The sequence below is a fragment of the Falco punctatus genome (assembly GCF_963210335.1).
Source record: "Falco punctatus genome assembly, chromosome: 10".
NCBI lineage: Eukaryota > Metazoa > Chordata > Aves > Falconiformes > Falconidae > Falco > Falco punctatus.
Window position 1 is genome coordinate 33,178,329 of NC_137590.1, and position 25,091 is coordinate 33,203,419.

At 40.9% G+C, this 25,091-nt stretch overlaps 1 protein-coding gene across 1 annotated transcript in view; it reads right to left on the bottom strand.

The window, feature by feature from the left end:
- The window catches only part of SERGEF (secretion regulating guanine nucleotide exchange factor), a 156,962-nt gene that overhangs the window by 97,476 nt on the left and 34,395 nt on the right, over positions 1 to 25,091 (bottom strand). The window contains 1 exon segment of the mRNA XM_080405566.1: positions 23,167 to 23,327. Coding sequence (XP_080261692.1) covers positions 23,167 to 23,327 — 161 coding nt within the window.

A 25,091-nucleotide genomic window follows, 5' to 3' on the forward strand; every position in this document is an offset into this window, starting at 1 on the left:
TCCTGAAACGTGCTCCGGAATTTTAACATTTCTCTATAATACATATAATACTTCTAAACACGATAGCAAATGAGATGAATGCTGCCCTACTAAAATGGCACTTATTCTCGGAAATACTCTGACAAGCAAATCATGCACTTCGAAAATATATTACAGAAAAGAGTGTATTAATAATTCCTCATTTTATTCTTTCTGTCTCTCCCTGATACACAAGAGATTGCAGTATTCTTACTGTATGGCATCACTGTGCTAATATTAAATAACAACAGATTTGCTGGCTCAAAATTACCACTTTTTAAAGGAGGCAGGGAGACAACTACTATGATCACAAATTCACTGGTAAAATTCATGACACAGCCTGCTCCCCCCTCCCCGATAACTGACAATGTAAACTGCTAGCAAAATTATAACCCAGTCCACTGGATGAAGTAGTTCAGCAGAGTGCCCGGCTCTTCACTGTTTCCTCTGTTTGAATTATATGTCCACGGCGTTACAAAATTTACCCAAACCATATCTCTTTCCCAGAACATAATCATAAAAACTACACCTCATGGATACAGATTCATGATTTGAAGCTATATATAAATTCACTCAGTAAACTGGTGCTGTTTCTCACAGCATTAATTTGCACGTGGACTGAAGATCGTTGAATACAGAACAGCCAAGTTATCAAACTGCAGCAATAATGTTGAAAGGGAAGCATTTTATTAAAAATGCAAAAATGTATTTTATTATTATTAGTTGTATAAGGGTGATCTATGTTTACACAGCTCAGAGCTGGATTTAAAACCAATTTTAACAGCCAACTGTTTCAACTTGCATGTAAACAAACATACTGCATTTCTTCATTAGCTGGAATTTGCTGCAGTCTGTCAGCCATCTGTACTGTCTTGCATTCTGTTCTCTATTCAAAGCACCACTATCAAATGTTGGTGATATAGTATTGCTCTCTTTGGAGACATCATGACTACACTATAAATAGTTTAGAGGCATAAAACACTATTTCTAACAGTTGTCTTAATATCTTCTTTCTCAGAATGCATTAGGTTGTTCTGTTTCTCATCCAATTTTGGTTCTCCAGAGCTTTTTGTGGATATGAGGAGGAGAGATTTTATTTTGGTGCTCTGAGAGGTGCAGAGCAAAAGCTGCAGCCCAAGCACAACTTTATTCAGCTTCTGCACCCTCCAAATCTTGGTTGCAGAGGCCAAACCCCCACCCCCACCCCAGAGCAGAACCCTGCAAACGTCTGCACTGCAGTCACAGGATAGCCAGGCTGCTGTTAAACCACCTGGTTTGGGTGCTGGCCACAGCCACAGAGCAGGCCTGCGCAAAGAGGCACAGACTGACCCCCACACACCGAGATCACACGCCAGCCCAACGCAGCCTGGAAGCTTGTGCTGCGTTACTGTAGCTCCGTACTGGAGCTCAGGAGCCCTCAGAGCCTCGCAGAGACCTGGCTCCCCTCCAGCTAGCTCCGACGTCAGCACATCCCTCACTCGATTAGCACGGACCTCAGCACAAACTGATCTGTGCTGCTTCTCCCCATCCTTTTCCTAGGATAACAGCACACAGACATACCCCAGACCAGCCTCACAGTCCCCCGAGCTTTGCATGCCAGAGGCCTTCCTGATGGCAGCACTGACCTCCGTACCCCAGAGCCTGGGGCTCTCAGGGGTCCCCCCTCCAGCCTGCAGTCAAACTCGGGGCTTTCAGGGATGCTCAAAACTGCTCCAGCTCTCTCAATTCAAAGCGGACTGCAGCACGGCTGAGGATGTCACCCAGACAGTCTAGCTACCAATTTGAGCAGTATGCACTAGTCTCAAACTTCAGAGGATAGGCGATAGCATCTTTAGAAGAACACAGCTCAAAAATCCAAGTCCTTAATAAGGGGTTCTGTAGCTTGCCGAGTCATCCTCTCTTAGCAAGTGATGAGAACTGACAGTGAGACAGGAAAGTTCACACACGCCTTAAATTCCTCTTTTCTTTCTTCTCGGGACAGCAGAGCACTGGAATGTTACTTGTATAACCAATACCACTTGACAAGCGATGCAACACAAACCACAAAAACTCACTCGATACCCATGTTAGTTTTCCAAACCAAAAGCTGCCTATCAAATACACATTTTTATTTCACCCAGCGGATGTGTTTATAACTTTTCAGGGAGGACATGATGCTCTGCCTTCAAGTTGACTCCCAGCCTCATAGCATATTTCTGATTTCAGAACTGCACTGCTATAAACCTGCCTTCCCATAACAAAACAAATTTGCTGCCCTCCAGGATCAGACTCACAGCATATTTGGGCAAGAGAACAGAACCATCCCTGGTCAGGGTGTCAGAATTCTGAACGCTGACTTTGGGTGTAAAATCACTTACGAAGAAGTGACGGTGTCTTATCCTTAGAGCTTCATTTCAGTTTTGTTTCTCAGTTTCTGGTTGAGGACAGAATGGTGAAACGCTGTCTAATTTTATTACCTGTCAGCCATATATAAAGGTGAGCAGAACTCACTGACAATCAAACTGTAAGAGTGAAAGCTTGCCATCTAGGACTCCCTAACAGAAACAGAAACTTAGCATGCAACTCCGCAGAAAAGTTCTGCAGGTTTCTAAAGACATTTCCCTCTGGAGGAGTTTGGGGTTTGGTTTTTTTTTACAGCCATAGCATCTAATAAAGCTGCCACTGGAAAACTTTTCCTTTTCCCAGCTTGTGACTCCTTTTCTGGAATAGCAGCAACTAAAATGCCGACACCCTCATGCCCAGATAATTTTCAGCAGAATTGTTTGTGCATGAAACAAGCCAAGCTGCAGATGTGAAAGCAAGCTGCCAGAGAGGCTCCCAACCACAGCATGCTCCTACAGAGCTGCAGTACTACTGTTACAAGGAAAATTAACTCAGATGTGCAAGCTTCTAGGGGGACAGATACAAAACAGTCCTTTCAACAATTTTTCCCCCTCCTTCTACAGCTACCCTTACCAAGCAGTAGGTTCAAAGAAGGGCCAGGAGGATAACTGAGTACAGGTCTGTTCAGTGCTATGAATGAAAGAATGAAAAAGTGCAATACCATTGTCAAAATTTTCCCACTATTTTGGCACATCATATCTCAAAACAAGCCTGATCTAAATATTTCAAGCATTTTTAACTCAAGAGCCTTCAAAACATCTAATGCACAGGTTATTTATCATAAATTGAGGTGCTTATTTTTGGACTTCCTCTTGGAACAGGAAAGAATGACTGTTTTATCAGCACCAGAAATGTTTATAAATCCTGCCAAACTTATTAATATTATGTATTTCAAAGGTACCTTACATATACTGCAGAGATATCAACAACTCTCTGCAAATTTCATTCAGCATTAGAAAGACATGCATACTTTGAACTCAATGTGAAATTAGATCATGTTGGTAGCCACCAATAATTACCATCTCTACATGAATAATTATTGGTTTTAAAGCTTTTAGGTAACTAGTGTGACTTCTAAAATACTTTTTACATACTAAAAAATTTTGGGGTTTTTTTTAGTGTTTCTCCTTTGCCCATCCCACAGTTCTTACACACATAATGATTTTACTAACTACAAGTATCAACCTGCTCGAGCTCCAGCAGCTACAGAGAACTTTGGAAAAGTTACGAATCTGTAAGAGACAGCCTTTGTAGTGCTAGATTTTACATATGAAAAGATAGCAATTTTGCACATTCTTACTTGTCCCAAACTGGTGTATTGCTGTTATACAGAAATTCAGATAAATAATTATCATGGGGAATTACATGTCCGATGCATCCATAAAAGTCCTTTCACACTATTTTTGCCTTTTAACAATCTCAAACTTTTTCAAACACTTCAAACAATCTCACTCCTCTGTGGCACCCTTTCACTGCCTTCAGATTTCCAGCTGCATGTGTAGGATGTATCACTTCAGGGCTTAGAGCTGTTCAGATTTCTAACTGGCTTCAGAGCATGCAACACCAGCAGTCACCATCTGTGCTACCAGCACTGAAAGAATCAACAACGAGGACTTCCCACACCTGGAAGTGATGCTGACCCTACTACATCAGTCTTCAATAAAGCTGTCTCCCTAGTCAGAACCACAGGACGGTATCCTCACCAACAGTGAGCCCACCTCAAGACTGACACTTACTCTACACACACAGAGTAGTTAGACCCTCCCTCTACCTACCCATGTTTCAACCAAAACACTACCCAGTTTTTTTTAAAGCCTTCTATATACACTCAAACATGAAAATACTTCTCCTAAAATTTTGCCACTGTTACGATACCTACAAACGGGGGGGGGGGGGGGGGGAAGGAGGCAATAATGCACACCTCATGTAGAATGCAAACCATGCTAAATGGCAATGGTGTTGTTTCCTTCCCATGCCCTGCCTGCAAGCATCTCTATATGCTTCGCCTGTAGACCCTAAGAAATAGTATTTTTGTTTGCATCTGTGCCCTGTCAAGTGTAAGAAGATCGTATTCTAGGCCTCCCAAGCCACCGGGAGAACACAAACTAAAGACAACTTATTTTAAATTGCTACAGACTAGAAACGCCAAGAAAATGAGATTCTTCTATTCAGCACAAATAATCTGTGCCATTAATCAGACTTGGCTTCCTTGAGCTTTATTTTGTAACCTTCCACAGCACAAATTCTATTCCAGTCACTGTCATACCACTGCTCACACAAAGTACCCAAGTGCCCCCACAAAAGTGCTTTACCTGCCATAAGAAAACACTATCAAGTGCACTTCCATTTCTTATCCTCTTCTGCAGGTGGAAACTAAATATTCAGAAATTAAAGTAAATATCAACTATACATGATGAGCTCTTCAAACTCCACCAATTTCATCATGCCAAAACTAGACCCACAAGCAACATCGTTTATAACAGCAGCAGCATTGCTGCTTTTAGAAAGAACGGGAAAGGCTCCTTGTAGCTGGTCCTGCAGATTTCAAAGAAAAATAAAATCTTTGACTATACCCTGGTTTTCCACAAAATTGATTGCGAGGCCTTTAATTCAATCCCAAAATAGAAAGTCCAGGCATAATTAGAAAATAAATAAATGAAAAACAAAAGCCTTATTTCTAGCACAGTTATCTGTGGATCAAGCTGACTTAACATGTCAAGAGTAACTGAGGTGAAAAAATCAGCTTTGTGTTTACAGGTTCACATGTACCACTCTGAAAAAGAATAAAAATAAACGGAACTTCTTCAACAAGCAAAGATGCTTACAAAAACCTGCAGACAGCATATGTGATTCTAGATGATAATACTGTATCTTAGAAAAAACACTAAAATAAAAATTATTCTCATGCATCAGGACAGTCTTTTCCGAGAAGCGTTTTAGCAATTACAAAGTCATATCTGTGTCACCTCTAAGCAACTCTGTCTCCTTTCAGTTTTCTGTTGACCCTTGCAGAAGAACACAACGTTGCAGACATTGGATTTTTTAATTTTCTGAAGAGCAGCGTCTCTGCTTTTAGTGAACTAATGTCAATAGCATAACTGTCACACAGAGTGTACATCTATTACTACTCAAAAGAAAACAGAGGACAGTGAGAAGGGCACAGCATTAAAATTATTCTTATAAATTCAGAGCAAAACTGCCAGCATAAACCAATATGACCAAAGTGCAATTTATGCTAGAAAATTGCACATAACTAGAGAAACAGCAGAACAAACCCTGAAAATCAAACTATCATTTTAAGCATCCAGATCAAGGGCTCTGATCTTCAATGTATGGACAGTTAAACTGCAGAGCCCCTTCTCAAAACATTTACTACTTGGCGAACTTTGGAGCATGAAGAAAACAAGAACAAAGAGGAGAGGACAGCTAATTTTAGTGCTTCTGGGCTAAAACAATGTAACAACAAAGAACCGCTGAACCATGAAGCAGTTTTTTCCAAGTTGCTATTTCAGTTACAGTCTTCCTCTCCACAAGCCAGTACTGGAAAGAAGATGGCAGCTTCTACCCTATTGGAGTAGTGCAAGCACTCTATTTTATCCAGAGGGGCACACAGAGCTCTAAACTACTTATGTAATGCTTCTATACATTTTGCTATACCCAAAATATGTATTCTAGCTGACAGGAAAAAAACAGCATGATTTCTTTAATCTCCTTCTCTCTCCTTGGTTGCCTTCCTAGTAAGAAGCACCGCTTCGGCAAACTGAACTCGATTTGAGCCTTGCCCAGTGCATTTTAACAAGTAACTTGAAAACTCATCCCTCTGACAGCTTGTTATATCACAGCACTGGGCTGAAGCTTCAGAATTCTGAATTTTGAGCATGTGTGGAAACAGTTCTGAGGGCAGAAACAAGATTTTAGGATCACACAATAATTCAGGTTTGATAGGACCTCAGGAGGTTTCTAGTCTAGCCTTCTGCTTACAGCTAAATCAGCTGAGACTTGACCACATTGCTTGGGCTTTATCCAGACGAGTCTCTTCCGTTTTGTAAGAACAGAAATGGTACAACGTCCCTGGGCAGCCTGTCCACTGCTTGACTGCCTCACAGTGAAAAATGTTTTCCTTACATGAAATTTGCACCTTGCACTATAATTTGTGTCCTTTGTTTCTCGTCCTCCTGCCCAATTCCATCTTCTTGATGAAACTTGTAGGTACTGGAAGGTTGCTACCATGTGCCCTTGAAATCTTCTGTTCTCCATGCTGAATAAGCCTAATAAGATCTTAATTATGAGGTTTTAATTCCAGTAAACAAGGTACTGAGACAGTTACCACCTCAGGAAAAAATAAAACAACAAAAAAAAAAAAAGACTTTCAGCTCTTAAATATGTTGTCTCCAAAGAAACCACAATCATGTGATCAGAAGTGGACTTTTGAATTCTGATTTTTCAGAGGTAAGTTTGCTTACCTGTAAGTATTTACGCAGAACAACCCATCTTACATTTCAACATCATCGGCACCACTCAAGGGCAGAACACATCTCCTACAATTTAAGGAGGAATGGTTCATTTTGGTCACTGTTTCAAAATAAAGCCAATTCAGAACAGACAAGAAGGCTAAGACAGAAGTTCCTCTCCTGAGTGGCAAATTAATACATTTGAGCAGCCAAACAGAAAATGCTATGCTGCCTTCATACACAGCAGCTACAGCAACGTTAAAATATTCTGGGTTAGGTTCATAATACTGCTGTTCAAGTTCACTCTTCTCTAAGGAACTATGTGCTATTACTCTGCAAACCTTCACAAGAACAAATTACACTTTCCAAGCATTAAAGACACATTAACATGACATAGGTCATGGGAAATTCAAACTTCAAATACTTACTGAATCAAATAGATCAGAGACCAAACCAGTATTAGAACAAAGAGGGTTACATTAACTAAAATAAAGCTCTCTGAAATGATTAAGTAATTTTTCAGTCACTATGATAACACATATTCCAGTGGCTTCGTGAAAGAGTCATTTAGACATAATTTCACTTTTAGTCATTTATTGGAATGCATAACTTTCTGGCCCAATTCCAGAAGATTTCTCAAATCCAATACAAAAAAAAAAAATGTTAGCTGTTAATAACTCACACCACACCACGTGAACTGTAAGCTGCAACAAGACATACACATAGCAATACAGCAGCACATTTTAAAACTGTCTTCATTTTGTGTTCAACTACATAAAGACACTTGACAACAAACCTTTACTTCTCTCACCATTTCACTGACCATGTTACTAGCCAATTGACTTATCCCTAAGAAACAAAGCCAATATGCTTATTCTTGCTTGTAAATGTTTAATTGCTTAAAAACATTTGCATTGAGTTAGAATTTGTTACACAATCATCTTCAGCTTTTCCTTACTTCTCAAATCAATAGACCTAATCAAGCATACTCTGCATAGCCAAACGTAAAACTAGGTGTTTCTGAAATGACACCCAGAATATTATTATCCAAAAACATTTCACAAACTCGGTTGAAGCTACAACAGTATTGCGAAGGTAGTTTAAAAACAAGAGTTATTTGGGGTTTTCTTAATAGACAACACAGGACTGCAATCTTGCTATTTCACTTCGGTATTAAAACCTGAAACTTCAGGTTTTCAATATATTTTAAAAACGAGATTTCAAGATATATTAAAAAAACATGCAAAATTATCACAAGACTTTCCAAAAATGCTTGTCTTAACACACACAGTACTCAGCGTCCCACAGATGATCCCCATCATCACTACATTAAATGAATCTGATATACAGCTTTTATATCACTAGTTCATGACGGTCACCAGAAATGGAGCGATCACATGGCTTTACAACATGAAGGACAACTCCACTGGATATTGTAGAGCTCCACCGACTCCAGCACATCTCTCTACCTCAACACTGGACTTGACCCAGAAACTCCTGCTGCATTTTGGGTCTCCAGTCAAGAGTACTATAGAGCTGGGCTGTCTGCAAACAAATAGCAAAGGATTCTATACAGAAGATTTACTATGAAGAGTTATACTACACATAGGAACACTTGCTGGTTTTTTCTTACCCTTTTATTTTACTCTGTCCATCAGAGACCTAAGTGTTGCTGCTTGCTTCTATTTAACTACATGGGGTTTACCCCTCTTTCTTGTGTAAGCTGTTTTCTTAAGACATGCTTTGAGCTATGCTGCTGTTCCAGGAGAGCTCACCTGCAAAGACCGTTTGAAAACCCTGCCCACCAGGACAGGACTCAGGGCAGAAGGCGGGTGCACAATGCTTTCTGATTTTAGCATGGCAATGAAGTAAGAGCAGAAGTATGAACAACAGATTCTTTGCAGCTTCTAGATGGGAAGATGCACTTGGGCTTACTGCACACTCAGCTAATAAAATAATTTTGTATAGTCATCTAAAACCACTGGTGCATTCCTTTTGCTCTCCCAGGATCATGGAGTTTGCCTTGCTATGATTGGCAATGTGCTGGTCTTCAATTCCTCACACATCTCCATCCAGTAATGCCAGATTTGAAGAGCCTTACTTCAGACAGAAAGACTGGAGAGAAACATTTGGATTTTTTCTTGAGAAGGTGGTGTAGAAGACAACTATTGACCACTAAGTCTTTTACTCATTTCAGCAACTCTGGCAACAGAATCTGCTGGTGGGGGGAGTGGGGGAAGTGTGCTGCTACATTGCCAAGGGAAGGAAAAGATTATTTAAAGATCAGGCAGGTCAGCTCCAAAATTCAGCTAAAAAGTTTGACACTGATCCAGGGGAAATAAAGCGCTACTGCATCTCACCTTGAGGTATTGTCCTTAAATGAAAAAAAAAGGATGGATAAAAAGCCATACCTTCAGGTTTCTGCAGTTCAGAAGTTTCTTCTCTCCAAAACCAGGAGGATGAATAATACACAGAAAAAAACCAGTGTCCTTGAAATAGTGACTAGCAGGCCCAAATGCTATCCCCAAGAAGGTCCGAACTGGCTACAGACCTTAAAGAACATTCAAATGCTAAGGACACCTGCTTATAGCCACGTGAGCACTCCTTTTCCCCAGAGTTTGGAGGAAGTCTTTTCTCTGAGAAATAACGCAACGAAGTACTCAAAAGTTTATGACCAAACACACATTTTAAAAACAGGTAACAAAGCTGTCTCTGCAGACCATCTCTCACAGACGCAGGTCCAGCGCTACGACAAACGTGAACAGTGTGACAGGCTTGTTTAGGTGTGCAGCACTGGCATCCCAGCAGTCACACCAGATGGCTTTCAATAGGTCTACGCAAGAACAACTCTCTTGGGCAAGACAGCAAGAGAAAGAAACAGGGTAAAGAGCACAGAAGCCAAGTATCTCACCAGGAAGCTTTAGCTAAGGCACGTGTAATGATTATGGTCCTGCATGAGAGATACTTGTTAAATAAATGAGGAGTGAAAGCGAATTACCTGAATTGTTGGGAGGCGCAACTCCAACAAATATAACAACCATGGGTTTTCCAATACCAGTTCTCTAAAATTAAAGTACTCCTCTTCAATTATACCTAGGTATATCTAAATTACATATAACACCACAAGCACAACATCTGTAATTTTACTACTTCTAACATCTGTTTTACCATTAATTAAAAATTTCTAAGTGAACAACATTAAAATAGCCTCACTGAACAGCAAATCCAAAATTCAGAGATTCATTTTTGTTAGCACAAACATGACTAATTTAGCATCATCATTCCAAGTGTTTTAATCATTTTTGATTATTTTTCTCCCTGAATAATAGCCAAGATATAGTACTGAATACAAAAGAAAATAAGAAAGGTAGATGGATTCCAAGCATGAGTATTATTTGGTATATTATACATTTCTCTCAGCAAATGTATAAGCTTACAATACTAGTGTATCACAGCGAATTGCATTTATCTAACATGAATAAAAGGATTTCAGAATTTGGTTCTGATTTCTCAAGCTTATCAAAACAGAGTGCTTACACCCATAATAACAAAAGAAAAAGCAAAGTGTTTCTGTCAGTCAGAGGACTCAAAGAGAAAGCACATGCAGTCTCACTGAATGCGAAGAGACGTTTCTGAAGCATGTTACCTGTTGCCAAAAAGACAGTAAGCAGCAGCATAATTTGAAATCCATGTAGTAACACAGGTATCTAAAAGGAGCTGTCAGTAAGTAAATAGTAAAGGGAAGAGTAAAGGGGAAAAAAAAGGTTGAAAGAGCAATCTAGAACATACATTTAATTTCAGTAGTGGTACGTCAGTAGTCCCTCACGTACTTAGCATTACTAAATTTGAAGTCCTCAGATAAAATTACTTCATTAGACCTCTGTGGCATGTCAAGCTGAGCACGAACTCAACATAAGTGAATAAATGCTCTTTTCTCACTGGCTTTCTGCCAATCTGACTGCAAATGGAGGCCTCGCACGCAAAACCAGTCATCTTTAAAGACCCTGAACACCGTCAGTCTTGGTGCACTCCTAACTCATTTGGCCACAAGACATGGCAGATGTCTCCAGGTACCACGCAGAAAAGCAAACAGGATACTTTACTGTCCTCATTTGTTGAGGAGGTGGGGGTGGGACACGTTATCTCTCCAACACGAAAGACATTAAATTTACATCATAGCCTATTTCGTATTTCTGAACAGCTTCTCAGCTAAGCTAAAACAATTGTATCTTAAGATAATTTAATAGCATCACTGTAATTCACAAATTCCATCTTAATCTTTTTAAGTAAAAAGATACAAGCATTTTCCTTTTCATGCCCCTCCAAGCACTCTGGATTTCAGACTTGCTGTGGCAAGGAAAACCAGAGACAGCAAACTAATCCTGTAAGACAATGCCAACTGCTGAACCAAAAGGGCACCTTCTATTACTCTGTTCCTAGTATTCTCTCATTTTCTGAAGCTGCAAACCTCAACATTGTATTTTTAGAGGGTTTGATCTAGTATCTAAACTGAACAAAAAAAAAGCTCCATGGGAAGTCTTACACCTGACCATGTAAATGCATTTCTACAAGTCTCCATTTTTCTTAGCCTCAAACACTGTGTAATGGAGGTTCCACACACAAATACTGAGTAGAATCAGCAATATCAAATAGGAAGAAGTGTTGGAGATATGCAGTGAAACTTAAAAAGTGACTGTCATCTCAGATTTCCATTTTCACATTTAATTGAAGTTACTTCTATTTCCACATGGTGTAATAACAACGAAATATTTCGCATTCTTTAAAAACAGAAGAAAGTAACCACAACAGGTGCCATAAAACAGCAAAAGGTAAGATCATGAATTTTTGTTTTCTGAAGACTGACAACATCCCCTCCCACTACAACCTGTGACTTGCATTCCCAATGAAAACATTAGATTCACTGTGAACCAAAAATCAGTCTGTGTATTCTTAGGAAACTTGCATGCAGGTACCAAGTAATCCTTTCAAAATGACAAATTTAAATTTTTAAAAGACAAGTTGACACCTACTAGCTCATTGTAAAATCACTGATACTAAGACTTATACTCTCAAATACCCATATCAGCATTGGAAATAAGAATTGTTTTAATAAATGCTGTCCTTGTCCAACAATCCATTCAAGAACTTGAAACAAAGGGTAGGGTACAACAAAGGCTTCGGACCCAAATCAGTTCTTCATACCAATATTCAAGACAGACCACTTAAGGTGAAAATAATTTGCCAACTTTTTTAAATGTAAGGTGCTAAGAAAGATTTGCCTTAAAAATCCACAGCAGAATCCATCACAGATCACACAGTATATTAAGCCAGGTAGTCTCAGTGCCATCAGTGATAAATTGCAGTAACACAGTGCATGAATCCTGTGTATCTGACCAAGCTGCCACCAGTCAGCATGCGAAATAACTGTAGAGCTTTCCAGACTTCCAATTCAGAAACACTTCTACCACTTGTACCTTTGTGCAGGCCCCAAAGCACCGTCACGAACCATGGCTGTATGCTAAACTGCAAACTGGACCAGATATTTTGCACAGCTTGTGCATTTATTTGACAACCACAGAAGATGAAGAATCAAGGTGATACCTCTGCCTTCCAGCAAACACATTAATTTCACTTACATTTCTCATCCACTGAGTTTTCAAGGCATTCTGATAGCATGAAAGCAACTACAGAACATTGCTCACCAGTCTGATGTGTTGAACTTGGCATCTCAAGTACAACGGCGGAGGCCAAACTACTCTTCCTGCCAGGTAAAGGCAAATAGCAGGGCTTAAAGGCTCATATAGTGCCACAAATGTTGCTTGATAGCGTGCTTGTAGCCAGGTGAAAAGCTTCTGCTTGCATGGCATCACAGAATCATAGAATCATTTAGGATGGAAAAGACAACTGAGATCATCAAGTCCAACCGTTAACCCAGGGCTGTTAAGTCCATCCCTACACCATATCCCTCAGCACTGCATCTACACAGTTTTTGAAAAAACTCCAGGGATGGTGAAAAAACTCCCTGGGCAGCCTGTTCCAGTGCTTGACCGCCCCTTTCAGTGAAAATTATTTTCCTAATAACCAGCCTAAACCTCCCTGGTGTAACTTGAGGTTGTTTCCTCTTGTCCCGTCGCTTGTGACTTGGGAGAAAAGACTGACCCCCACCTGCCTGCAGCCTCCTGTCACATAGCTGTAGGGAGCAATAACGTCCCCCCTGAGCCTCCTCCAGACCCAACAACCCCAGTTCCCTCAGTCACCCTTTATACCACTTGTTCTCTAGACCCTTCACCTGCTCCATTGCCCTTCTCTGGACATGCTCCAGCACCTGTACGTCCCTCTTGAAGTGAGGGGCCCAAAAATCAAACAGAATATTCAAGGTGTAGCCTCACCAGTGCCAACTACAGGAGGACAATCACTGCCCTTGTCCTGCTGACCACACTACTTCTGTTACAAGCCAGGGTGCTGTTGGCCACCTCAGCATGCTGCTGGCTCATGTTCAGCCAGCCATCAACCAGCACCCCCTGGTGCTTCCCAGCCACTCTGCCCCAAGCCCGTTGCGTTGCATGAGGTTGTTGTGACCCAAAAGCAGGACCCGGCACTGCTCCTGGTTGAACCCCATAAAATTGGCCTTGGCCCATTGGCCCAGCCTGCCCAGACCCCCCTGCAGAGCCTGCCTGCCCTCCGGCAGATCAACAACCCCCCAGCTCGGTGTCATCCGCAAAGGTACCGAGGGAGCACTCGATCCCCTCGCCCAGATCATCGATAAAGGCATTAAGCAGGACCGGCCCCAGCACCGAGCCCTGGGGACACCGCTTGTGCCCGGTGCCAGCGGGGTGTAACTCCATTCCCCGCCGCGCTCTGGGCTCGGTGTCCAGCCAGCTTCCAACCCAGCGCAGAGCACACCCCTCCCAGCCGTGGGCAGCCGGTTTCTCCAGGAGATGCTGTGGGAGACGGTGCCGAAGGCTTTACTAAGGTCCAGACAGGCAACATCCACAGCCTTTCCCTCGTCCACTGGGCAGGTCACCTTGGCATAGAAGGAGATCAGGTTCCTCAAGGAGGAACTGCCTTTCCTAAACCCGTGCTGGCTGGGCCTGACCCCCCGGCTGTCCTGCACGTGCCACGTGATGGTGCTCAGGATGGCCTGCTCCAGAACCTTCCCTGGCACTGAGGTCAGGCTGACAGGCCTGTAGTTCCCTGTACTGCAGCAGCCTCAATGATTCAATCCACTGAGCGAACTGCAAAGACTTCACTGACATGCACTGGACGAGAAGAGTCATCTCTCTATGCAGTTTTCACAGTAAGGAAGAAATGCATTTAAACCAAGAATTTGAAACAGCTACAGTAATTAAAAACTGTGTCATGCTTTCTATCTCACTTCCCATTCTTATTTCCTCAAAAACATCCTCCTTGTAACTTCACTCCCAAAATCCATAAAGGTTTTTTTATAACTGTAGGCCAATTATTGTCTATATTTTTATAAATACACAGCTATTTGCTCAAACATTGGCTGCTCCTTTTTTCTTTTTAGCTGCATTACCACAGTGAGTAACGCACCTTTAGGAAAATCAGGATACCTTCATCTTTTCTTTGTAGTGGTTAAATGCTAAAAAGGGAGCAGGAACAGATCAAGAAGTCAATGAAAAAAAAAAATCAACTGTTTGCTATTTCTGGAATTTATTTTTGTGCATTGAAGTCAAAAACCCTTTCCCAAAACAATCAAAGAAAAAGGGTTTTCCTCCATTCAGACACAAAATAAAAAAAAAAAGCAGCAGCAGAAATCAACCACACCAGAAAACCATGAAAAATCAAAATAGGGGACCAAACAGAGAAGACAAGAGAAGGAAGTAAGATTCAATAATTTTAAGTCATATCCTATGCTTGCATCTTTACAGAGAACAAAGAACTTAAAAACACCCAAGTACCTCGTCTTGGCATATACAAAAGCAATAAAGGAATTGCACAGTTATATACACCTGCAAGGTATCCTGCCACAGCACTTAATCAAGTGTTAGACACCATAGTATCTCTGTCTGGATTAAAGTGGCTGGAATCTGTCAGATCAAGTTTTTTTAGATGGTTTTCATTCCCCCTTCCCCCACCAGTCTCTTGTGAGTTCCCACTGAGCCTGGCTAGCTTTTTGGGGTTTTTTTTTCCTCTTTTTCTTTCTAGAGAAATAAACCAAGGTCTCAGAGTTTTAAGGCTTTGAATGGGTTCACACTTTCAAAGTATGAAGTCAACTAACAGCAGAAGCTGCAGGTAGACCTTTGCAACTTAAAAAAACTGGACAAAAGGGATTTCCACTGAAGCCATTACCACTAGGAAAACTGGTTATTTAATGCTTGTTAATTTAACACTTAAGAGCACAAACAGTATGTCAAACAATGTGCTGGAAAAACCATCACACCGTAAGAACTCCTTACTGGCTCCCTAAGCACTTGATACCAAGGAAGGGACTGTTTACTCTCACTCTACACCTGGGAAGAGGAGGAGGAATGGGAAAATGGGAGCTAAAGTAGCAACATGTAGGAGGTGACATTTTCAGAACCATACCTCTAAGGAACTATCAAAATCTTTTTCTCCCTGATAATGAAAAAAAATTCTTTATGGAGTTTTTATTTGCTTTTTCTATGATCAAAATAAAAATCTGAAAGACATCAACAGGAGCATAGGTCTTGGTAATCTTTGCTGGTATGTGATTATACACAATATCCACTGAATTTACAGAGCCCTCAGCAATCAACTGCCAGGAGACTAAGAATAGACCCTTAGGCAGGTTTTAAAACAGGAGACAGTTCAGCATTTTTGTCCTCAAAGGATCAGATTCACCATTTTTACTTTTTCTTTTCCTCCCCCTTTCATGAACAAGTTCTGTTGGTGGAATGCTGGGGCAAAGGCACAGGTGATGTTAGACCACATAGAAAACAGACACAGAGTTCAGAGGTAGCTTCTACCTTTGACAACCTCAGTTTAAATCAGGAGGCAAGGCAGCCAACAGACAAAGGAGATGAGCTGTCAGGCAGGAGGACAAACAGGTACCTGTCATTTAGGAGGCGACCCAGTAACTCAGTCTCTGAAACTTGGTGTGTGCCATGGCATAGCAACAACTTTTAAGCATCACAGCAGAAACATGATTTTCTCTCTTTTCCAAATCTTCTGTTAAACAGTAGCTTTACAGTAACTTACAACATAAGCACAAAGGCCAGAAAGACTGGCAGAGCTCACAGCTTAAATAACTCACTGATAAGTGAAAGCTGGAAAGATCAGACAAATGAAAACAAACACCATCACTAGCATAAAACTACAAGCATAACCCAAGTTCAAGGCAAATCCAGACTCTTTAAATTAAAAGCAGGGAGAAGCAGTCTGTGTGCTGGCCAGAACAGCACTGCCTTGGTGAGTTTATGGCCCCACAGTGACAAATGAGTTTGAAAGGCCCAGTGGAACAACTCAAACAGGCAGCGTTGGAACCACAAAGATCTCTCCCACCTCATGTATCTGTAGTATGCTACTCAGGAGCCCAGTGAATTTCCCAACTACATCAAGCATACTACCTATTAAGGAGTAACACTCTTCTTAAAAAAAGTTGACAGCAAAACAATGAAGCACTAATTAAGTCACTTCTACTAATACCCAAAAGTAAACAATTACTTAGAGTATTCCGTCAAATTCCTACGGGGGTAACAAATAATGTATTTCTCCTCGACTACTTTTCTTCTTTTAAGATTCCACTGTAACAGAACCTGCCAATAAAATTCAGCAACACAACAGAAAAAGGAAACATAAGTAGCGCTTACACCAAAATGTGTAACCAGAACTTTATCGAGCTGAAGTTCCAGGGTGAGCCAGGTAAAAAACAATCTTGCCCCAAATCATCATTGTTGCATTATTTTTCCATCCATAAGAGGAGGTACAGATGAGATTTTTTTGCAGAGAATGTGGTAAATTGATAGCTTTGTTCCAGTTCACTGCAGTTTCTTATTGATTTTCTCTCATTCTAGCCTGCATTGATTTGTTCATCCCTTCTCTCTAACTGTTCTAATGACAAATTGAGAATGAAAACCTGCATGCTTTAGGGCCTTTTCCACCAGCTTCTTGCTTCCAACCATATTTTCACTTGGATTTGGAACATACCCCTGGGTTAGGCTTGGCTGACCTTAAAGTAGGACAGATACCTTTTACATTTTACATTGAAGCCTTTCTGTTTAGACTCCTCATGGATAAACAAGGGAACCGAAACAATGTCCGTGAGGCTGAACTGGATTTCTGCACTAATGGTGGTCACCTTACAAGGTGGCTGTTCACACAGAATTTGCCTTAACACCAAGTACATTTTTTTAGTTATTTTGCAGCATTTCCCACAGATAATTAGCAGGCATTAACTACATCATGCATGTGAATGACACCAGTGAATGTTCATGGCATTTGTTGGTGCAAAGAAATATTTCAGAGGAGTACTGAGCTGGATTAGAAGTTGTCTCTGAGTTCAGGGTGAGTTGCAGTCATGGTACACTGTTATTAGAACAAGCCATGCAGAAGAATGGGACCCGGTCAGTATTTTTAATTTAAGGAACATAGCATGAGCATATGCAGGTCAGAGTCACAAACAAGCTAACTTAGTCATTTTTCTACTAACAGACTCATTAAACACAGTTGCCAATTTGGTCAGCTGATGCACACCTGCACAAGCTATGGCTACTGCTGCAAGTAGTTTTAGTGAAGGATTAATTTGGAATTCGAACTGCAACACACTATCAGGTGGAAAATGAATTTATGAATTATGCAGATTAAGGCTTTGCCCACACTCACATTTCTAACATCCCATCCATCACGTGCTGGGTGGGTCACCGACTCCTGACTTGATGCCATGTCAGTCCTCTCCTACTTCACCCATGCTGGAGGCACATCAACCTTTGCTGGTCTCCCATACAGACTACGAAGCAGCCTGACCCCTGGCTGCCACCTCAGTGCTACAGCACAACCCCAGCAGAGCAATTTTGGTCATTTTAAGCCAGCCCTCATCTGCAAAAGTGATAATTGGAAAACCTCTAGCTTGTAGTCACACATCACATGTTGTCTGGCATGCAAAGGCAGTGCAGGAGCTCTCCTTTGTTATTTGCTTGGTGTGAATTTGATTTCCCATTTCCCCTTCTGCAATGCCAGCAGCAAAGAAATAGGTATAGGTGCTGGGAACCAACATCATCTCCTCTATGCTTGCCAAAAATTACACACCTAGACATTGGGTGATCTAGGCTCTGCTTATAACCACAAGGAGAAGAGGAAAGCAAAGATCCCCGCCCTTTCACCTAGTGTTAAATAGTTGAGCTTCACTTCACCAAATCATTTACCACAAAATTACAGCTAGGTTATGGTTTTCATGGAGCAGCCTAATATTTCCCGAGTAACTTCCGTTGCTTAACACATGGTATTCCTAATTTCCAGAATCTCTCTATCCAGGCCGTAAGATAGTCTTTACAAGCCGTGGTCATGTCTTAATGGGATAAGAAAAGCACAGAACAAACAGAACGGCTACCTAGCCAAAACGTTGCATTTGAAATTCAAGTTTGTTACGGCTCTCAGCTTCTTGCTCCGAGAACGACAGGGAGAACCAACTGATCTAAGTAGCAAATCCTGCCTCCTCATTGCCTGCAATATAACTGTAAACTCCTCTCAATCTTCTTGCAGTATTGCCAAGATCAGTGTTACTCTCCTACACAGGGCGTGCAGATCACACAAACGCACCTCATCTAACACTGACTTTATGTATTTTGTATGCAGACTGCAGTTTTATTCTAATACATCCTGTTTGGGTTTTTTCCCCCCAGTGATTATTTCAACAATTTGGCCTCTATTTTCATCCTTAATTGCAAATTCTCATTTGCACAGAGTTTTACCCAGAACCCACTTCTCCATGCCCTTTATTTTTCCTGACTGTCACTTAAAATGACTTGATAAGCCAAGAACTTGATTACCACTCTTGCAAGAATATTAAAGGGCCATCTCTACATTACCATTTTTATCCCTGCATCTCTAAAACAGCGTAACAAAACCAACCTGCACCAACGAAGGAAAATTCAACGATGCCATTTCTCAAAGAACACAGATCAAGACCAACTTGTTAAAGACACCAACTCATGACAAAAAAACCTCCACTGCACTACTTGCTTACCAAGCAAGAAACTCCACATCACTTCAACTTAAAATGAGAATATTTTTAACTAATTGGTCCAGAAGGACCTCAGAAACCCCTGAGTAAAAAATGAGTTGGCCTTTAACCTCTCCTTCTATGGGGGTCTCTCCTCATGAAGGATCACTAGATGGACAGATGTAACAACATTAAACATCCAGGGAAAGCCACACGTACTAACTGAAATATAACACAACTAGTAAGCCGACCTGTCTGGAGCATGCAGATATCAGGTAACTTTCACTTCTCACCATATCACAAGAGAGAAAGCTTAATGAGTAAAGGGCTGGAGTGGAATATGTAGCATGTGGGTTGTCTTCTCAGCTTTACAGCTGCCTTGCTGTTGCAGCTGAAGCTATGTCATTTCTCCATTTCCACTCCCATGCCCTGCTTGTTTTCATTGTCAGCTGTAAGTATTGCTAAGTAAAAACCACCTTTTACTATAAACTTTTCCAGGGCCCACATCTGTTTCTGTGGCAGTTACGAGTTTTAATACTATCAGGTAATTTCTTTAAATACCCTTTAAAGTCCCAATGACAGCTTTACTTACAAAGAGGCCTCTAACAATTTTCACCAAGTCAAAAAATATAAAAACAATCACAATTTTTTTTAATCCAAAAGGTTCCATTTTCAACATTTCAACACAATAATTTCCATTATTGTGTCTATATGGTAAGGTAGTAACAATGCTTATACTTCAGCCTATCAGACATATAACAATCAACTATATCATCATAGCAGATAGATTTGTCTTGTAGGTAGATGCTTAATATTTTGCAACACGGGGGAGGGGGGGGAAACCCAAGAATATACTAAAAACAAAGCTATCTTTGCAACGTTTAAACAAAAGCGGTAACAGTGATGTTACTGTAACCACCATGGAAAAAAGCAGCAGCATACCTTGCAGTCAAAGGGCCATGAGAACATGTGTATTCATGATGGCATTCCCTGAAAAAAGAACCATGCAAAGGATCCAAGCCAGTCTGTATTGCACAGGACAAACATACATGCTGGGACAAACATACACTCTGGAATTACAGGCCACAATAGGATCGGGATAAACACAGCAGATACAGGTCATCACAAGTCCATCAGTTATTTTCAATTCCCTGAAACAATTGGCCTCTAGATCCATCATCAAGATTTAAGCTGGGTGATGGTAAAACTGAGGAAGGAATTAAGCCCAAGAAAACCAAAAACTGTCAGTGTGGCACAGATATTTTTATTTCCTAACTGTAATTTCAGAGATCCCTCCTGAGAAAACCGTAATCTAGCACAGCCTGTTTTAAGTAGAGAAAGGATATGATGAAAACATGGCTCCACATGAGCAGTGCTGCATATCCAGAACGACTGTAGCCCGCCCTTCCATCCCGTTTAGCAAGAAACATTCAGCACTGCACAGTGACTTCTCACTTGTTTATTGCTGCAGCAAATGTTTGCTGCAACGTGAATGACATGCTGAACATACCACAAACAGTAAAAAAATAGCTATTAAAAACAAAAATATCAAACGGACTGGAAAAGCATTTTTGACAAGGAGGAAACATTAAACCAGGTCTTTGTAGCATTTGCTAAATACCGAGGCTCATCATCTTTCAGGCCATTTGTATTTAATTGTCCTTTCATCTGAAGAGCAGTGGATATGAATGCGCATCAGGCAGCACATGAGTCAGATGTTCTGAAGAGGTCCAATCAAGGACGCCCCACAACACAAGAGCACTGCATGCATAATGTCTTGCACAACTGACTTCAGCTACAGCCTAAAGTTCCTTTTCAGTGCCTCATCCTATTCCATGGTGGTTATGCACCAAAGCACTGAGAAGAAAATAATAAATAGACCTGCAGTCACATAATTCAAAAAGTTTAAACACATGAGACTCCAGGAACCTGATGTCCCTGCACCCTTTTAAAACTGCCAGGAAGACATACTCAGATTAGTAGGCAATTATCTAAAGCTCAGGCTTTTGTTCTTCCACTCTTCCAGTTGAAAGAAAGAAGTGCTCACGTTTCTCAAGGTCAACGTTTCCAAAAGTGTTTGGGAAATAAATCAAATTCACAATGGATCACTCAACACTTCCAAAATCAGGTTTTTGAGTAATAGACAGACACAGACGTATCTATTTCAGCACAAAGAAAGGAGAATCCCTGGTCTTTGGTGGAGAAAGCAGGTAAATCATGGGCATGGACACAAGGAGCAGCACAGGAAGTTAAATCTACTGTGCTGTCCTTGAGGTAAACTAGTGTGTCTTTTACACTGTCCTCTAATCCTTAGATTAGTTTCTCAGCTCTGGTTTTAACAATATTAACTGAAGTGCAGAGGCAATCAGCAGACCACAACTTTGCCAAAAATTCAGCTGAATCATGAAAAGCAATTTACAAAAATAGACCATAGATAAAAATCATTAGTTGTAATCCTTAACTGTTACACTGGCTCTCTGCATTGAACATGTAAATTGGAATTGTTAATTCAAGGGAAACATGGAAAAGAACTCATCTTCTTTACATTCCTTTTAATTGAGCTCTCAAATCAAACCTTGTCTCCACATGACAACAAATGGAAAAAGGGATAGCTTGTGTGTAAACAAAAAACAGCTTGCACTCTACATAGCCTACATACTGCAGTTTAATGCATGTTTAAGTCTAAAATCTAGCTCCGGCATTATTTTGTAATCTTGAAAGTGAAGCAATTTAGGCTCTTATCTGCTTTTTCCTTTTCTCATCAACACAGCTCCTCTTAGGGTACAAAAGGTGCTAGCTGTTGATCACAATCTTCTTAAATCATCTTCTTGTTAGCTCTGCAAAGAACGATGTCTGCTCCAGGACACTGCCATCGCTAATCACTCAAACCAGGTCTCTCATAGGTCTATAAGGGGGAAACAGTGCTGAGGGCAGCAGAACAAAAAGATTGTTTCCTCTTCCTTTTCAAGGAATCTCTCTGAATGCATCCCTTCACTTTCATGGATCACTCATTCTGCCAAGCATAAGTTCCCCTGTGCAAAATCTACAGCTGCCTTAGCTTTGTACTGTACAAGAAAAAACAAAATTACGTACTTGAAGCATTGCCCAAAGCACAGATGGAAAAACAGCATGAAACAGATTCAACAATGGTGTTCTCTATAGATATCTAACAACAAAAGCAGGGGCACCCATTTCAAAATTACTAAGAAAGCTGTTTGAGGCTCAGTGGAGTCAACACTGACTAAACAAATTATTCTTCAGTGCAGCATCCTGGGCTCTGATGCTCCACTTCACAGCTGTGAGCGTGCACAACCACAGAACACTGACAGCAAGAAAGGGCAGAGGCTAACTCTTCTAACAAAAGTCTCACCATGGGAGACTACCAGGAGGCAGAGGTGCAGTACGGACATTGCAGCTGAAGCTGTCAGCTTATACTTCCACTTTGACTGGAAGCTACCAGCCAGCTACACCCCAGGGAGATGCATACCTTTCATCTGGTTATCTGCTCAGCTGGGACCCACACATTGCCAGCCAAGTGCCCTGTGCTGCTATAGCCACTAAAAAGCCAAGAAAACTGCTTGTACAGGTAGTACAGGTTGCATGTTCTGTTAGACTACAGCAAACCTGAGTGAAGTTTTCTTTCTGATCATCTTTACGGTTGAGGATAAATAATTTTGTATCAAATTAGCCATATGAAAAAACCTTCAACACCACTCAAGGATGTTATAAGGTAGAGAAATACTCTTTATATGCTTAGAGACCCTGAGCGAGAGTCTGTAGCACTGACCAGCTAGAGAAAGGCCACTGGCTAAACTGTTACACAGGGCTTCAGACAAAGTAGTGCTGCAGCTGGACGGGGTGCCACCTCATACGTTAGGCTGTATTGCAGATGAAACAATCTCTTGCACACGCTGGGAGCTGAGAGAACTTGGCAGCTACTGCTAATGGTAAGTCTGGTTCCACCAATGAAAAATCAGTTCCTGAATGCAAAAGCCTTTTAAGAAATTTGAAAAAAATTAATCATATTATGAGCTCACAGGAAGAGCAGCAAGGGCTTGTACTGCAGCATTTGAAAGTGTTCTATTAGGAAATTGTACTGATTGTTTTAATGCACACGTACACACACAAAAAAACCCACCACCCTGGGAAAAAAGCAGTAATTTTCATCTTTACCTGAGATGCTCCATTTAGGCAAGGCACTGAAACAGGGACGTTACCCAACAGCTCCAAGTGCTGTTCAGATGCTGTGCATGCCTCCTGCCCATCGGGAACCACTACATGCCTTCCAAGTTGCCCATAGTCCGCTCTGCCCCAGGTGAATACCTTGCCAGTATCTAAACACAAAAGACATTTCAAGATTACATATTTACCAGGTTCCAGGAACATCTGGATACCAACTGACAACTAGAACACTTCGTAATACATCTTATCTAAACCTCCAAAAACCTAGTGAAAACTACTTATGGAAACAGAAGAAAAAAATTAAAACTAGCTGAAGACATATTACGATCTACTTCTATGCATTACTCAAACCTCATTAACGTGTTTTCTGGCAGAACAACAGCTGTAGGGTGACCTGGGCTATAAATGAAACCACGTCAGTAAAGGGGCTTAACCTGGACATTCTGCACAAAATATATACTTTAGTTATACAAAGGGCATATTTTTAGCTTACAGAAGCACACAAAACAGCTTATTCTGAAACATAAAAGATTCTTCTCTATTCCCAGTCTTTGTCATTGAGACATCCATCACACGTCCTGTATTTAACATACTGTTTATGTTTTCCTGATAAAAGTTATCTTCTGTCACAGCTCCCATGAGCAAAGTAACAGCCCTCAGGACAGAAACCGGTTAGTCAGGACCACTACAGCTGTCATTAAGCATTGGAATTGCACCAGTTTCTTTTCACAGGAATCACATGTTGGCCAAGGCAAGTAACTAAATTAAATCAGCAGTGTATGGATCATCCTTCCCTCCACATATTCTACCAGGTTCACTGCAGCGGGACTGACACCCAGAAGTCCACTCTCCAATATGGGTAACATCCATAAAACAATCCTTTTACCTTCAGTTCCCAATATTAAAAAAAAAAAAAATATGAAATCATACTAAGTGACAGCTTTATTTTCTTAATGAAATCTCTGCAGGTAAGTGATGAAAAGCTGTCCCTTTCTGGACTCCCAATTAAAAATGTTATATACACACAGCATAACACTATGTTCTCAACTCTGTTTTAACGCAAAGCAGCAACCCACTTTCCAACCTAGAAGGAAGCCTGCAATGACCTTGAGTTACAGATGCACTACAGCCAAGCCTCAATCTCCTCTCCAGAACTCAACTCAAGTCACCAAGTCATAAGCCAAATTACGTGACTCTGAGGAAAATACCATCAAGTGAAGCAAGACAGCTTAAACACGCGCACTTCTCCCCTTGTCAGTCAGTACAGGCATATCCCATAGAGGGGCTGGGAGTAGGCGGTACTGGTCACATCGCCCAAATATGACAGCTGACGGTTTTCTTAACACATCCCATAACGCAAACCTTCCGAAATCTGAACACCTTCCTTTTCCTTCGGGTGCTGTTAAATTGTCTTGAAGGAGACCCAGGTGAGCGCTGCTGGTTTGCAGAGTTTAAGCTGACAATGCATCTCAAAAAACCGGAAACTAACTTCACAGATTTGAATACATGAGAAGTATATGCATTTCCCTTGGAAATCTGCCAGCAGTGGTAGTTTTTACTCTGATCACTGGAAGTTTTTCAGGTGTGTTCTCTCAGTTCACTGATAATGCTTCCCCTGAATTAAATGATAAAATTAGTTGTCCTTTTCTCTCAGGGGCACAATGATTTTCTTCCTTTGGAACTTCCTAGCAATTCAGGGAAAAGTTGAAACCAGTCATACGCTACTTTCAACATAGTAGTTTCATTTTGTTAGGTTAAAGCATTATAACAAGTTTCATTAAGAGAAACTCCAGTGTATCTTACACAGATTAAAAAAACAGTTTACAGTTTAAAAAACATGCTTGTTCTAGAGGTAGCGTATTTACTTTGTAATTTGTATAGATCTCTGCTAACAACATCTGCAGCCGCAAAAATGT